Source organism: Homalodisca vitripennis, chromosome 8 (assembly GCF_021130785.1).
Source record: "Homalodisca vitripennis isolate AUS2020 chromosome 8, UT_GWSS_2.1, whole genome shotgun sequence".
Taxonomy (NCBI): domain Eukaryota; kingdom Metazoa; phylum Arthropoda; class Insecta; order Hemiptera; family Cicadellidae; genus Homalodisca; species Homalodisca vitripennis.
The window spans coordinates 128,593,997-128,611,928 of NC_060214.1; the positions used below are offsets into that span (position 1 = coordinate 128,593,997).

At 34.1% G+C, this 17,932-nt stretch overlaps 1 protein-coding gene across 6 annotated transcripts in view; it reads right to left on the bottom strand.

The window, feature by feature from the left end:
* The window catches only part of LOC124368390 (thioredoxin reductase 1, mitochondrial), a 76,780-nt gene that overhangs the window by 42,321 nt on the left and 16,527 nt on the right, over positions 1-17,932 (bottom strand). For 5 of the 6 annotated variants that reach the window (XM_046825694.1, XM_046825688.1, XM_046825689.1 and 2 more), the window contains one exon: positions 10,258-10,478. In XM_046825694.1, the coding sequence (XP_046681650.1) occupies positions 10,258-10,478 (221 nt within the window). Of the gene's footprint in view, positions 1-10,257; positions 10,479-17,742; positions 17,882-17,932 lie in introns of those variants that run through there. The other variant, XM_046825690.1, reaches the window with a different exon arrangement.

The following is a 17,932-nucleotide window of genomic DNA, read 5'->3' on the forward strand; positions in this document are numbered from 1 at the left end:
TAGTTCTAGTATAATCTCATTACTAGATATGATTCCGTACAGCCTGTCTCATGATCTTCTCCCAGTTGATCTTGATCTTGTCGGGATTGCTGATCTTCCGGCCATACTCAATGGTCTCCTGCAAACAATCATAGTTCTAGTATAATCTCATTACTAGATATGATTCCGTACAGCCTGTCTCATGATGTTCTCCCAGTTGATCTTGATCTTGTCGGGATTGCTAATCTTCCGGCCATACTCAATGGTCTCACGCAAACAATTATAGTTCTAGTATAATCTCTTTACTTCACTCTCAACTACAGATTTCCCAAGTTCTTGCCCATGCATGTAAAATTTTTAGCAATCTGTAACTAACTTATGTAACTAACAGGCAAAGTTGGTCAGTCAGTTCAGAGCTGGGGCTCGAGTCTGAAGCATATTTCTGGAATATCTTATAGAGTCTTATTACACTGTAATATAAACTACAACTAGCACATGGTTACATAGAGAAACATATTTGGAAGAGAGGTCTTATCAATAATTTTTTGCAAGTCAAAGTAGATAGTAGGCTATCGTCTGATCTCATTTTCCACCACAGGACCAACCTTACAACAAGCACCAAGTTGATGGCAACTAAACAATCTTAAGAAGCAGTATGTGGAGAGATTAAAAAGCAAACTCTCTTACAAGTCTTTGCAAGCCTCAGTTTGGAGGTATATTCAAATGCATCCTGTTTGCTCTATACAACATGTACAGCAGTTTCTATAACAGGAATTACAATGTTAAATATACTTACATTTTGTTGTTGTTGCTCAACTAATAATAATAATGAAAATACTAAAAGAGATTAGAAGTTACTAAAGCCACACCTTTAAAACTCTAAAGAAAGAAAGCAAATGGTTTATAGACTAATAGCAAACTGTATCTGCAGCACAAATTTGATGATAAAAGGCAGTAACTATAACTCTACAGCTAGATGACAAGCCTACTTGAAGTGAATGTTTGCATATAAAGATTATTTGTTTTAATTTTAATAACTATGCAAAGAGAAAACAGCTACAGATTATTTGAAATTGGATCTACCTGGCAAACGATCAATATTATACAAATCTTACTGATAAATTAAGTGTTTGATATAATGTTGAATCTGTAGCATTTCCAGACATGAATACTCTTATGATAAATGGAAAGTGTTTTATTCACTTCAAGGTCAACCAACTTCACTTGCTTGGGAGGGAAACCAATTAATGTAAGCTGTGGTATGACAGTTAATTGCCTAGTCGTTATGTAACCACTACTGGTAGATTACACCTGTGCTCAAACATCTCCATAGTGAGACTCACTTGAAAACACTTTTAGGGCATTTATTTTAACATATTATTTTCAAATAAAATTTAAAAATTATGCTTATGTCTTTAAACTGTCTATAAATTTAATAACTGAAGTTCAGAAAATAAATGCATTAATTGAGATTGTTAAGCATCCAATGGTAAAGAAAGAACATACTTCTTGATCTTTTCTTTAACTATCCATTTGCACAGAAATAATCACTGTTAAGGAAACCAAACTGTTAATTTCAAAGGATAACAGGATTTCGGACATTTGCCATCATTGTAAGTTTTAGGTATAACACAACTTTTTGAGGATTGGAATCTTTTCTCTTCGATGGGGGGGAGGGGGAGGGGAGGTATTAATACATACAAAAATAAAGACCAGGAAGAAGTAAAGAAGGGAAAGAAAAAAAAGAAAGATCACACAGTGTGATGGTTTGGGTATGTTTGAACGCTTTTCTTTCCCTTCTTTCCTTCTTTGTTCTTTATTTTTGTATATATTTAATACCTCCCTCTCCTGACGAAGAGGATAGACTCCAATCCTCGAAACATTGTGTTATACCTTTTATAACCTATAACGATGGCAAATGTCCGAACTCCTGTTATCCTCTCACACTTTCCATTGTCAATAACAAACTTTAAACAAAACAACAAAAAAACAAAACAAAACAAAAATGTTACTTTCAATCCAACTTTTTTTGACTGAAGATTATTTACTGTCAAAGACATAGGATAAGTATACTAATAATTATTTACTACAACCCACTTGTTGAACTGGTTACAATGAAATCATACAAGAACACCATTGTGTAACCAAGACTGATCACCCTACATGGTACAGATTGGTTTTTTTTTCCTCTGTTTGTTACTACCGGCAATCACATCACTGGTTTCACTGATCTAAACCATTTTATCCGTACTAACAGCCATTAAGACACATGTTGCATACACATACGCAATACTATCCAAATCTATTTCCATAGTTTTGTTTAGAAACTTAATTCGACCACGTCAAAATGCAACTAACCTATTCACTGTAACTTAAAAATGTATTCTCCAATTTTAAACCAGTTTGAAACTATTCAATCCCACTTTCCAATCTATTCTAGTTTTTAGTACAAACACCCATCTAGTAAAATATAGCGACCATTGTAATATATTTTTCCGTCACAAATCAATAGCATTTCTGACATGAGCACCCAGAATAATTATTATTATTCCGTTGTATAATGAACAGTTGAATGTAATGTGCCAAATAAATACCAAAAGTACATTATTTCAGCACAAGCATGATAAACAACTTTTAAGAATGTTGAATGAAAACCAGTTCTGATACTACCATTGATTGGACAGATCTAGAGCAGTACTAATAAATCCAATTGTCTACTCTTAGTAATTAAAAAAAGAAAACTTACTTTTACAGTTATAAAACAAATACAAAACTAAAATGTAATTCAAATAATATTTGAGTAGTCTTCACAGCTAAAAATGTGTTTAGTCAACTAGAGATTATACAAGCAAATAGATAGCCCTCAAGTGTTACCGAAAATATCGCCAATGTTCAAGGTTGTCCAATCTCATTAACTCCACTCCCTATATAGCCTATACACTCCACTCCCTGTATAGCCTATACACTCCACTCCCTGTATAGCCTATACAAGTTATTTTAGAACTCTTCAGTCAACACAGTGTGCAATAAGTTAAAAACTGCAATCTCAAAACTGATAATAAATCAAACATCACAAAATTAGGCCTACACTAAATTAAGCAAAAAAAAAATAACTTCCAAGTTTTTAATAATTCTGGTCATCTGAGTACGCTGCAATAAACATAATAGAATTTGGTAATTATTAAAAATGTATGAGATTGCATTATAAATCCCACCAAATATCATTGATGATTACAGAGATGAAATATCACTGTATGTCCCAAAAAATGTTGTGTATGCAACTAGTTATTGTAGAGCATTACCTCTTACTTATGGTGGGTCATCAATTTATCTGAAGAGGTTTCAAGTTAGATTTAATACACTTATCCCAGTATTCCACTGATTTTATTTGTGAAACCTCAGCAATAAAACTATTGCATTATGATCTTATCATTGTTGCCGTTTATAGGACTCCAAACTCAGATTTTATGGTTTTCTTGAACAAATTGGAAGGTTTAATGTCGTATATAATATCTAAATCTTACAAATATTGTGCATTGACAGGGGATTTTAATGTTAATATTTTAAAGACTCATATGTTAAATTTTCAGTGTTTTTTTAAAAGACATGAGATCTTTTTAATTTATTTCCAACAAATTTTAAGCCAACCAGAGATTTAACCTGTTTGGACAATCTTTTCAAAAATGTGGATAATAAAAAGTTTAGACTACTCTTTACTTGAACAAGACTTAATCAGACCATGCTGGATTATGGGTTAATTTTACCATTACACCAAGAACTTAAAAAAAATAGTGAACTGGTCAAGAAATCAAATGAAAGCTGTCCAAATGTCTAATTTCCCCTGAAAGGCTAAATAGTTTAAATGAATGTTTAAGTAATCTTAACTGGGTCAATGTATGTAATAATTGTAATGTAAATGTTGTTAGTTTATTTATAAATATTTTAAGTATTTATTTTAATATGTATTGTACAAGGATATCTGTGATAAGTAAACCTAAGAAAATTAATAAGGGGAATTGGTTCACAACTGAATGAAATATTATGAGAAATCAACTATTAGCTTTGTATGATAAATGTAAGAATACCTCTAGTTTTGTGGATAAAGCATATTTTAAGAATGTTGACAATAGACAATTATATTTATTTCCATTAGGCATATTAACAATGCAATAGGACACGTCATTTCTATGTTATAATATAAAACTGTTATGGTAACATCATAACTTTATACACAAAATGTATTTAAAAATTGTACATTGTATGAGTAAAATTAGTTAAAAGCTTAGGATTAAGGCGCCTTAATATAGGAAGTTGTTTTAAGCAGTTTTGTGAAACAGAAGAAAATGCAAAATGAAAGAGACAAACAGGCCTAACCCAAGTGCAAACTGAGATATCTGGTTGACAGTGATGTTCAAAAGCATTATAACCAGGCCATTATATAAAGCGGCCTTTGACAGTGTAGACCACTGTGTTTTAGTAAATAAGATGGATTTTTATTTGTCTGACAACTTAGCTGTTATTTTTTTTAAATCCTACCTAGAGGGTAGACAGCTGGCAGACTCTCCCAGTCCCTCGTGGTGTACCACAGGGATCTATTTTGGGGCCTACACTGTTTATTTTATATATTAATGACTTAACTAGCAACTTAGCTAATTCCAATGTAAATAAAGTAAATAATTATAAAAATTAAACAAAAAAGAATGGATATAAATGTGAAGGCAATCTTGTAATTAAATCAAAAGATTCATCTATTACTGAACCATCTCTAATTGCAAAGTCCTTTAATGATTATTTTATAAATGTGACAGATGCACTGTTAAAAGACCTTCCTTCAAATTCATTACAACCACAGTCTGAGAACATAAATATAACGTCTCCTAAATTTCAATGCCTGCCCTTGAGTGTAGAAGAACTGGACCAAATTATTGACTCACTCAAAAATAAATCTTGTAGCGGGTATGACAGAGTGCCTATGAAATTGATAAAATTTGCAAAAAGCTCTTTAATTAAACCATTAATGCATTTGGTCAATTCTTCTCTCATTACTGGCATATTTCCTAGTAAGTTAAAATTGTCTAAGGTTGTACCTATCTACAAAAAAGGTATTGTAACAGACATTCAAAATTATCGTCCGATTTCAATTTTACCATCAATTTCAAAAATTTTTGAAAGAACCATGTACAATAGATTGGTCAAACATTTAGAAATAAATAATCTTTATGACAAGGAACAACACGGTTTTAGAACAAATAAATCTACTATAACTGCATTGATAGAATTCACTGAGTCTGTAATAGAGTCAGTCGACAAAAATGATAATGTAACAGGAATATTTATGGACCTATCAAAGGCTTTTGATAGCATATCTCATGAAATTTTACTTAACAAATTGCAAAATTTAGGTATCCATAATATTCATTTAAAGTGGTTCGAGTCATATCTATCTAAAAGAGAACAATACGTTGAAATAACTCACATAAAAAATAACAAATTACTAAAATTTCAATCCAACACCCAATTAGTAAAAAATGGAGTACCCCAGGGGTCTATTTTAAGTCCTATACTATTTATATGTTATACAAAGGATATGCCAAACTGCCTTAGTAATCTTGAAAGTTCAAAAAACCAGCTGTGCCTATTTGCAGATGACTCAAATCTCATTATATCTGCAAAAACAGAAGGCGAATTGGAGATATCTGCACATATGCAACTCTCAAATGTACAAAAATTTTTCATTGACAACAAATTAGTTTTAAATACCGATAAAACTAATTTTATTTCTTTTAACACAAAACAAGACAGAAAACGTTTAAATCCTAACATATTGATAAACAATTCCAGTTTGGATCAAGTTTCCTACACAAAATTTCTCGGTCTAACAATAGACAAAAACCTTGGCTGGAATCTACATATTGAGCAGATAATTAAGCGGATAAATTCTGGGTTATATGCTATCAAAAGACTTTCTTATTTATGCAGTTTGTCAGTACTAAAGATGGTTTTCCATGCACATATTCAATCCCACATTGCATATGGGATAGGAGTGTATGGAGGAACCACAAACCAAAACCTAAATAAAGTTCTAATTTTGCAAAAAAAAGCACTACGAATAATGTTGAAAATGAAGAAGGATGAGTCAGTGAAAAATAATTTCACTGAACTAAATATTTTAACAGTGCATAGCCTTTATATTTTAGAATGTGTTATGTATGTTAGGACCTATCAATCTAAATTTAAAATTCATTGTGAAACCCATACTTACAATACTAGGAATAAGAAGGAATTAGTAATACCACGACACAATTTAGAATTTTATACAAAAAAACTTCTTATACAGGAATAAAATTTTTTAAGTCAATTCCAAAAACAATAACAAGAGTTGAAGATATTAAGAAATTTAAATCAATGTTAAAAGATTATTTAGTTAGAAAAGCATTTTATTCATTTGAAGAATTTTATTCAACAACATGATCTACTATAATCATCCAATTATGTAACTTAGTTGTAGTGACACTATTTATTGTACCCATGTACATAATGTAAATAAAGATATTTTGACTTGACTTGAGGCCCATAACACCCTAGAAGATAAGACAAAAATCGCTGTAGACTGATGCTGTGCTAATAAGTTAAGTCTGAATGCTGGGAAGGTGCAGGATTTAGCACTTAGCTTGTCAAGTCAAGTCAAAGTCAAAGCAAACTTTATTCGTAAACATAGAGTACAGAATATGTGTCAATAGATAAAAGAAATTATAAATTAGGTTGACAAATCTCTCCAATTTGAAAATTCTTCAACGGAGTAGAATGTCTTGTCGGCCAGCCAGGTGGTGAGACGTGTCCTGAATGGGAATAGTCTCTTCTCTTCTTTGAGATGTCTTGGCAGTAGATTGATAAATTTTGCTCCTGCATAGGAAGGTTTTTTGGCAAACATTGCAAGTCTGTGAGATTGAAGGTTGAAATTTACTGCGTTTCTGGTGTTGTGGGTATGGATGTCAATGAATCTTTCAGCATTGCTTGTGAGAATGTGATTGATGGACTGAAAGATAAATAAGGCAGTAACAGTTTGGATACCAAGGTCTTTAAAGGCACTTCTACAAGTGTCTCTTGGTCCCAAGCTTGCTAGCACTCTCACAGCCTTTTTCTGCATTATTAGGACTCTATTCAGATTTCCTGCAGTTGATCCACCCCAAACAAGCAGTCCATATCTTATGTGGGATTCAAATAGTGAGAAATAAGCAACTTTAGCTGTTGCGAGGTCTGTGACAGCTCTAACTCTTTTGAGCACATACAGGGCAGTACTCAATTTGTTGCAGACCAAATCAACATGAGGTGTCCAAGATAGAGCACTGTCTACAATAATTCCCAAGTACTTAGTTTCTTCCTCCACCTCTAACATCGGGAGTCCAGCATTTTCATTTTGTGCTCTACTAAACAGTACTTGCTTTGTTTTTCCTTCGTTTAGTGCCAAGTTGTTAACATGACAGTATTGTTTGGCTACATTTAAAGCAATGAAGGCCTTACAGTCTAAATTATCAGGTTGCTTTTCTGCCAACATCAAAGCAGTATCGTCTGCATACATTGTAGAAGAGGCATACTCACTGAGATGATTGGGTAAGTCATTAGTGAACAGTATATAGAGTACTGGTCCAAGGACGGATCCTTGAGGAACCCCTCTACTGATAGGAAGTTGATCAGATCTTGCATGGTAAGTTGTGTTGTTCACTGTATATTTGATCTCAACCAATTGAGTTCTATTTTTCAAGTAGCTTGAAAACCACCTTTCTTCTGTATTGTGAATTCCCAATGTTTTAAGCTTTTTAATGAGCAAGTTATGTCCCAGACTGTCAAATGCTTTAGAAAAATCTAAGAACAAAGCTGTGGTCAAGTTTCCTTCTTCCAACTGGTCTATTACACCTTCAACAAAACTTATGATGGCTGTAGTGGTGGATCTTCCAGGTAGGAAGCCGTGTTGGTGTTCAGATAAAAGATTGTTAGAAGAGAGGTGTCTCATCAATCTTGTTAAAACAATTTTTTCAATTATTTTAGAAATCGTAGGAATAAGAGATATCGGTCTATAATCACTTGCAACTTTGCATGTCTTTTGTTTATTTATCGGGATAACCTTAGCTACTTTAAGATCCTTTGTTTGAAGGTTATTTTTTGACGATGGAAGGATTGTGAAGGAAACAGGATTTTTCCGGACATTTGCCATTTACGTTTCGAGATCTGCAATCTGATCTCTTCTTCAGGTAAAGAACTAACCTAATACATAATTACAAACTAGGTTAAAATAAACAAATCTTACTAAAGCGTTGTGGCACGCCTGAGTGTTTTCTTGTTTCACTTAACGATGGCAAATGTCCGGAAAAATCCTGTTTCCTTTACTTTAAGATCGTCTGGAAAAATGCCTTGTAAGAGAGACTTGTTAATTATGTTTGTCAATGGAAGCCTGATTTCTTCGACTATATATTTTAATACAGTGGATGATATATCGTCAATTCCAGCTGAGGGTTTTGATTTCAGTGAAAGAATTGTTTTTTCAACCTCGGTTAGATTTGTCATTTCGAACTTAAAATCAGAAACATTGTTGATTATGTCCATTTGGTTGTCAGTGAGGTTAAGATTTTGACCGGCTTCTTTCAGTGTTTTCTCCGCTACAGTTGTGAAATAAGTATTTAGGTGTTCTGCTATTTGGAGTGGATTCTGAGTTTTCTTTCCGTCAACTTCCAGTTCAATTGCTGATTCCGTGCATTTTTTTTGTCGTTCACTGTTTATGGTGTCCCAGATCGCTTTAGGCTTGTTATCAGCATTGTTAATAAAGTCGGCAGTTGCTTGTCTTCTACAAAATTTCAATCTCAAATCATATGCTTTTTTCCTTTCTGCTGTTAATCTTTTTGCCTCAACCCCAGGTCTTAATTTTTCTTGCTCAAGAGCCTCAAGAAAGTCTTTTTGAAGTCTGTTAGCAACAGGGTCTGACATGCTTCTAAAGTTATGCCTTTGTTTGGATCTAGATTTTTTGTAAGGGCAGGCTGTGTTCATTGCTGAGGTGAGGATGCCACTAAGTTTTTTGTACGCTGTGTTTACATTTTCTGTATTTATGATTTCATCCCATTCCTGATCGCGGAGAATTTCTTTTAGGTGGTCCAAATTTTTCTTGTTTAAGTGCCTTCTTTCTGAATTTACAATGGGCAGAGGAGCTGAACACTTGTAGATTGAGCTTAGCTGTGTTTTATGATCAGAAATCCCAGTAGTAAATGTAGAGACATTGTCACCAAAAAGGAAAGAAATCTGTGCTTTGAAGTTCCTGGGCATATGTTTACAAACTGAGTTAAAATGAGAAATCATATTAACAATGTAGACAAACTAGCAAAGGGGCTTTTTTTGTTGAGATCTCTAAAGAGCAGTGTTACTCCTGATATCCATCTGAGCATATACTATGCTTACATTCAAAGCCATCTTAGCTACGGTATCTCTTTATGAGGTAATTCAGGATGGTGTAAAAAAGTTTTTACATTACAGAAAAGGGCAGTCAGGTTAATATGTGGCGCTCCGGATCAAACCCATTGTAAACTTTTATTCATATACCTAAGAGTAATTTCATTGCCATCATTGTACGTCTTCTCAACCTTGTTGCATATTAAAGAAAATATTAATAAATTTAATGACTCAACCAGTATTCACAGCTTTAACACAAGATATAAAAATAATTTAAACATGAAAAGATATGTATACTAGTACACAAAATAGTTTTTAATATATATGGGTATACAAATGTACAATGTTTTAAATAAATTGCCGTACAATAAATGTAAGTCAGCAGTTAAGAGCTTCCTAGTCCAAAACTGTTTATACGAGGTCTGTGAGTATTTTTACATAATTAAATCTAACTTTAACTGTAAAATATTCTAGCCTTAGTGATCTTTGACCATTGTTATGATGTACAGTCTTCAACAATAAAAATCTTGAATCTTGGAAGGTTGCAAAAGTTGAGTGTAATCAGGATTTGATAACACAACCACTAATACCAATTGGTCAAGACATTTTGAATAACTTTTTTGTGAATGTGGCAGTAGATACTAATAATAAAGCTAGTTCTGATTTTTAGGCAAACTCTCCTTGGCCATATCCTACAAGTAATTTTAAATGGAAACTGATTGATGAAACTATGGTAAAATCTGTTGTAAATAAATTGAGTAATTCCTGTAGCGAATTTGCGTATGGTCTTTTACAACGTTACAAACACATGTTACTGGAATTACTAAGCATCCTAAAGCTTACCTTGACTGCCTCTCCGAGCAAGGCGGCTTGATGCATGAGTTTCTTGGGTATACAGCCGACATTGACACAGGTGCCGCCCAGCCCCCAGGTGGTGCCGTGCGGTGACGGGGTCACAAAGTCCAGGACTGCCACCTTCTTGCCATACGAGACGGCCTCCTTGGCGCAGGCTAGCCCCCCCGAGCCGCCTCCCACCACCACCAGATCATAGTCATTCTCTGAGCCTGTAACAGATACAGTTTGCAGTTTAAGCCTTGCCCCCTGAATATGCAGTCTTCATATGGTTTACAATCTTGCAATAGTAGGTCTATGCAAGATATGATCGTAGTTAATGCATTAAATATTCCACTTGTCATTGTATAAGATCTGCCATTACACAACATTACTGAATTTCCAAATTTTACTAATTATACTACAACCACATAAAAACTACTAAATATGTACAACAGCAGGTTGCTGCTACTTCCATATACTGTTGTGCTGCTCTGTATGGATGTATAATCATCTAAACTACAGTCTTCATATGGTTTACAATCTTGCAATAGTAGGTCTATGCAAGATATGATCGGAGTTAATGCATTAAATATTCCGCTTGACATTGTACAACATCTGCCATTATACAACATTACTGAAAGTAAAACTAGTTCACTGAGTGTTTACTGTTCGATCACAAGTGCAGTTCCTCAAATAAACGTGATTAGTTTCATTGGAAAAAGCAACTACCAATCTTTGATAGTGTGTTAATTAAAACAAAATAATTTTGAGGACGTTTCCTAAACAAATACTTGGTGCACGACAGCTATTTTTAGTAAAGTTGTTTAATGACAGCCATTGTGTAACAACAAACAATATATATTTTATACATTTCGTGCAAAAATGTCTGCGATCATACACTGAGTATTCGAGATTGTCTACCATATTAAAACTGTAGTTTATACAATTGTCTTGATATTAGTCTCTGTGGTTAGCAGTCTGGTATCATTTTAGTAGATGAAATTTTACTAGGCTGACATAAATTATTATAATCGTAACACAACAGAAGCCTTAGTATTTATATAGTCTATAAGTGAACAAGTAAGTAAATAAGTAACAAGTAAACAAAGTGTTTCTTTTCTGGTCAATAGGGTAGATCAAATGAGTTTTCTAGTCCTGCAGCAACAGCAACAGTAGACATGACTAATTTTGGGTAGAGTACGATAAGCGGACCTGATTTTTATATCAACATTGACAATTGATATTAATGATAAATATCGATATAATGAACCGTTACTGAGTTTTGAACAATAACTGAAGTCAACTTTATACACTTTTTCATTGTCTTGTCTCAATTAACGAATTGTCTCTTTTAGACAATAACAGTCGAAAGCTTGTGGAGTACAGTGAAACGAAGTTTAAAAAGTGGCATATCATGTGAGGATTTTTTTCAACAATTTCTTGAAAATGGTTAATCATTGCTACCCAGGGGAAAACATAAATAGTTACACATATTTCGTTTTTCTGTTATAAATGTTTGCTATGTTGTTATCATTTCATTATTATTTATGAATTTTTCCTATTTCCAGTTCTAATTGTGTTTGATCATTATAGCTCCTATATTATTTATAGCTTGTCACTATGTGTTTTATATTACTATTTGAATTCTAAATATGGTTAGTATTATGATTATAGATATGTTGATAGACCCCTATACAATATATGAATATTAAGTATCGATGATTATACTAATTGATATAAAAACCCAGTCCGCTTAAACTCTTAAACAAAATGGCTGACTGACTACAGTCTAAGTGAAATGGGTTCCCAGTTTAAGTGTTCTAAAGTGTGTATTTTTACAACAGATATTTACTCACTCATGCAGAAACGTACCTGGAGTTACTGTAAGTCCATTCCATTATAAAAACTACAAGAATATTTATTTATTTGAAGAACTTAAAAAACTGGACCATTCAATGACTACACCTTTATCACTGACCACAGGAAACAGACAAACCTGTAATAAAACACTGAACAACGCCTCGACCATGCCAATAACAGTATTAGGCCAAACTATGACTACAGGAGACAGCCAAACCTGCATTCAAAAACTGGATCATTTAATGGAACCTTTATCAGTGACCTCAGGAAACAGACAAACCTGCAATAAAAAACTGAAAAAACACCTCGACCATGCCAATAACAGTATTAGGCCAAACTATGACTACAGGAGACAGCCAAACCTGCATTCAAAAACTGGATCATTTAATGACTACACCTTTATCAGTGACCTCAGGAAACAGACAAACCTGCAATAAAAAACTGAAAAACACCTCGACCATGCCAATAACAGTATTAGGCCAAACTATGACTACAGGAGACAGCCAAACCTGCATTCAAAAACTGGATCATTTAATGACTACACCTTTATCAGTGACCTCAGGAAACAGACAAACCTGTAATAAAAAACTGAAAAACACCTCGACCATGCCAATAACAGTATTAGGCCAAACTATGACTACAGGAGACAGCCAAACCTGCAACAAAAAACTGATCACACCTTCAGAGAAAAAAAAACCAACCACTAAAAAAAACAAGCACTCTCTCCATTCTGAAACAGGCAAGAAAGAAAATAGAAATAAGTTTAGTGCCTCTCTGCAAGTTGCAAAAGCTGCAAAAAAATCAAACAACCCAGGGCAACAATCTGCTAACTTAACTAAAAACAAGGTAAAAGTAATGCAAGGACCTCCAATTAATGCTAAAAAAAGATCTGAGAGTGAGAGTCTAGAAGAGTTTTACATTAAACACATAAATTTTTATATTGACCACATGCCTAGAAACTATAGTCAACTCTTTCAACAACTAAATACTGAACCTGGACCACCCATGCTCACCACCTATGCTCAGCCTCTCGTGCTTCCATCATCACCACCTGCATTTGGTCAACAAATCCAAGTAATAGCAGATGTTCACCAGCCTGATACTGCTCCTACAGAGCAAAATCATGTTTCTTTTTTAGAGCATCGGAAAAAACAAGGAATCAATTCCTAAACAGTTCAATACAACACAGCCCTGTTCCAGAGAAGGTGAAACATAAATCCCTTACTATCCTACATCAAAACACAGACAGAATTGTGAACAAAATCGAACGACTGAACACCCTCCTCAACATTTTAAAACCTGACCTATTGATCGTGACGGAACATGGACTGACAAAAGACACATTGTCAAACACAAGACTAATAGGATACTCACTGATAGCAGAATACTGCAGAAAACACCATCAGAAGGGAGGAGTTGCTATATTCACAAATGACACTTTAAAATGTCAAATTGAAACAATTGACACTTACGAATACAGTATGGAAATGATATGTGAAGTAGCAATTGCCGAGATTGAACTTGGCAAGTCCAGTATCTACCTAGTTGGGGTTTACAGGACTAAAGGAAACTTAGAGGCGGGTCTGGATGTTTTATCTGACGCATTAGAACGCTTACCAACTAACAAGCCAGTATTAATCATGGGTGACATTAATATTGATAGCAAGGCAAAAAAGAATGACTACATTCTAATGACAGAAATCTTGACTAGTTACAACATCCAGAGACTGGACTTCCCATACACTAGAATCACACCAACCTCCAGAACATCTATTGACTGTGTATGCATTAACCTGCAGCTAGAAAAGCTGCATGTTAAGGTTTTAAACACAACAATCTCAGACCACACAGGACAGCTCTGTACCATCAACTTGGATAACTACTTGCCCCCACCACCATCGGCTGAGCGCAGAAACATGAGAACAAGAAATTTGCTTAAGTTAAAAGCTCTCCTTCACCAGCAAAACTGGACAGCAGTCTACAGCTCAACGAATGCAGAGGAGTCTTACAACAGTTTTAGCAGTATTCTTTCTAACGCAATAGATATGACATGCCCTATAACAAAAATGAGAATAAAAACAAAACGAAATAAGTAAATTCTGACTGACCCCATAGCAACGCAGTTGAGGAGACATTAAATTGAAGCTCAAGACTTGTACAATATAACTGGAAGTGAGATTGACAAAAATAATGCAACTCAATTAAAAAAAGAATATGACCTTAGGCTGAAACATCTGAGATGACAAGAAAACATTGATGTGATAACAGTGGCAGATAACAAATCAAAGGCAATATGGCAAATCATAAATTCAGAGAGGAAGTCAAAAGAGGATAAGCCCCTGCCCTTAGCATTAGACATACAGGGAGAACTGATAAGTGACCCAGTCAAAATTGCAGAACATTTCAACAATTTTTTCATAAACATAGCCGGAGACACAATACATCAAAACCAAGACAGTGTTCAAAAAATACTATCAGATGCAAATCCAGATATTCCAAATTTAATACTACAACCGACATCCCTAGAAGAGGTAGACAAACTAATCCGATCATTGAAAACCAAAACCTCAGCTGGATATGACAGTGTCTCTACAAAATTGTTGAAAATATGTAAAGAAGAAATAGTTGGTCCTCTAGTGAATGTCATTAACAAATCTTTCACTTCTGGAACATTTCCATTTGCTTTAAAAATATCTAAAGTTTATCCAAAGCTCAAACAAGGAAACACCAAACAACTTGCTAACTATCGGCCGATATCACTAATACCAACTTTTTCTAAAGTTATGGAAAAATTATTTTTGAGCAGATTCCTACAACACTTGTCAATCAACCAACTGCTTACATCACAACAACACGGTTTTCAGATTGGAAGATCAACAACAACAGCACTTATTAGCCTTGTCGAATTCCTAACAGATCAACTGGAAGAAGGCAACACAGTTACTACTATCCTGCTCGACTACTCTAAGGCCTTCGACTGCCTTAGCCATACACATCTTTTGACAAATCTTGGAGTGAAAGGACAATCATACAACTGGATAAAAAGCTACCTAACAGAACAAAGACAAATTGTCGAAATAAACCACACCAGCAACGGATTAACACAACTGATAAAATCACTTCCACAGATCATTAATCGCGGTGTACCACAAGGATCTGTACTTGGGCCTATTTTGTTTATTTTATACACAAATGACTTCCCTAGCTACATGCAAGACTATAGCCATACACTGATGTATGCTGACGATACGGTCCTCCTCCTTGGTCAAAAAGAACCTGAACAACTTGAAATAGCAGCATACACCGCACTAAATATGGCAATACAATACAGCCAAGGAAATGATCTTGTTATAAATGAGAATAAAACAAAGCAGCTGGTCCTAGGAAGACACAAAGAAACAACAGGGAGGCTACCAAATCTGGAGGAAATTACTACTTCAAAGTACCTGGGTATATTAATTGATGACCGTCTTGCTTGGACTGACCACGTAGATTCCCTTTGCAAGAAGCTCAGCACAGCACTGTATGTAATCCGCAGAATAAAAAATATTAGTGACACAGCAACAGCAAAGATAGCTTACTACGCCCTCTATGAATCTAACCTCCGGTACGGGATTGCGGCATGGGGAGGCACTATAACAAGCAACTTGCAGCGGCTCCTTGTCCACCAAAAAAGAGCAATCAGGGTTCTAAAGGGTCTCCAGCCTAAAGAATCCTGTCGTCAAGCCTTTGCAGAGTTGAAAATACTCACTGTAGTGAATCTTTACATTCTGGAAGCAGTCTCTTTTCTCCACCTCAAGTCACCCGAAGCAGCAAGAACCGGTGCCTAAATTCACAGCTACAACACCAGACATGCCTCTAGCTACCAGCTCCCTATACACAGACTGACAGCCACAGAAAGGAAACCAACCTACACTGGAGCCAAGTTATGGAATGCCCTTCCAGAGGACCTGAAGAAGACCAGCAGGCTGCAGTTTGGACATCTCCTGAAGTGCTGGCTACAAGAACATCCTTTCTACCAACTTGATGAATTTTATCAATGGACTGACAATGCCTAACCACTGAATTTTAACATGTATTTTTATGACCCTTATTCTTATCTCTATGATAATGTACAAAAGAATGTCAATAAACAATAATAAATAAACAATAAACTTATCGTACTCCACCCCTAATTTTCTGAACATATACTAGGTCTATCAAACTAAAGCCTAGATCATAATCGGGGACTATACTCGTTGATTTTTACTATCCAACCAATATTATATGATAATTAACAAAAAAATGTATCAATAACAAAATCAATTTTTGCCTCGACCTATATATTATAGAAATGTTTTAGTATTTATAGTTTGTCCAGATAGAACCGCTTTTGTGATATGGATGAAAGGATTCTTCCCAGACAGGCGCACTTCCCTGCAATACAGAAAATCACAAAGATGGTCTGCTAGACTGTCTGTCAGATTCTTTGTTTAAAGTTTATTTTTATCGTTCAGTGAAACTAAATATCAGTAACACTACGTTTCGAGATATGCAATTTGATCTCTTCTTCAGGTAAATAACTAACCTAACACATAATTACAAACTAGGTTAAAATAAACAAATCATATCAGAGCATTGTAACACCCCTAGATGTCAGGAATCACAACCACCTGTATTATGTAGTTCAGTTTTAATAATTAGTGTTGTTTTTAGTTTTTTATTAAGTGCATGTTTTGGAGTTGGTGAAGTTGACACACAACATGGTGGTTGTGATTCCTGAGTTAGGCATGTCACAATGCTCTGGTATGATTTGTCAACTTTAACCTAGTTTGTAATTATGTGTTAGGTTAGTTATTTACCAGAAGAGATCAGATTGCAGATATCGAAACGTAGTGTACTGATTTTTTTGTTTTACTGAACGATGGCAAATGTCCGGAAAAATCCTGTCTGTCAGAATTCTACTCTTCAAAACTTCTCTTGACTGTTGGCTAAAAACTTTCAATTGTTTATCTCACACAATTTCCTCAAATTCATCACCATTTACAAATTAAAAATGACTTACTTTTTGTTTTGTATGGTTTACATTAAACATTACTATAATAATTAACAAATTGATATTATATGTTAAGTTGAATCAATTGTAATATCAAATTCTTCATTATTTTGATAAAAACAATTGAAACATTTGATAAAACAACCCAATATGAGTATAGACCCATCCTTATGATAATTTAGACTATATCAAGAATAGGCTATGTGGAAATGTATAACACTGACACAGGTATTAACAATAAGGCCGACCATTTCTTATGTAACTGTACATGTACCTAAATAATATAATTTCCAATTTAACTCTCATTAATGATGTTTTTGGAAATATCATGTTTTGCAATGAAAAATATAGTGCACTAATTCAAGCTTTATATAATCACTCTCATGACAGTTAGACTATTATTTATAAAGTTACACTGAGGTAATTAACAGCTGATTTTGACTAACAGGCATAATAATAAACAATAAATGATTTCAATGCAAGTTATGACAGCTCATATTAGATTATATATAATTAAAATGTTACTTTTTTATGACATCATTTAGTATTATAAATATTACTACATTGTAATTTTATTTTTATTCATTAATAAAACTTACTTCTAACACTAAATTTGCATGAAGTTACTGAAATAAATCTGCACTGAATTGAACTATAACCAATAGATTTTAAGGTTAACTGAACTGTATGCTTCAGTACACTCAAGGCCATAGCTTTCAATTACAGACCTTCGAAAAAAGAAAATTATGAACTTGTCAACAAAGCATAGCTACACAAACAGAACATGAA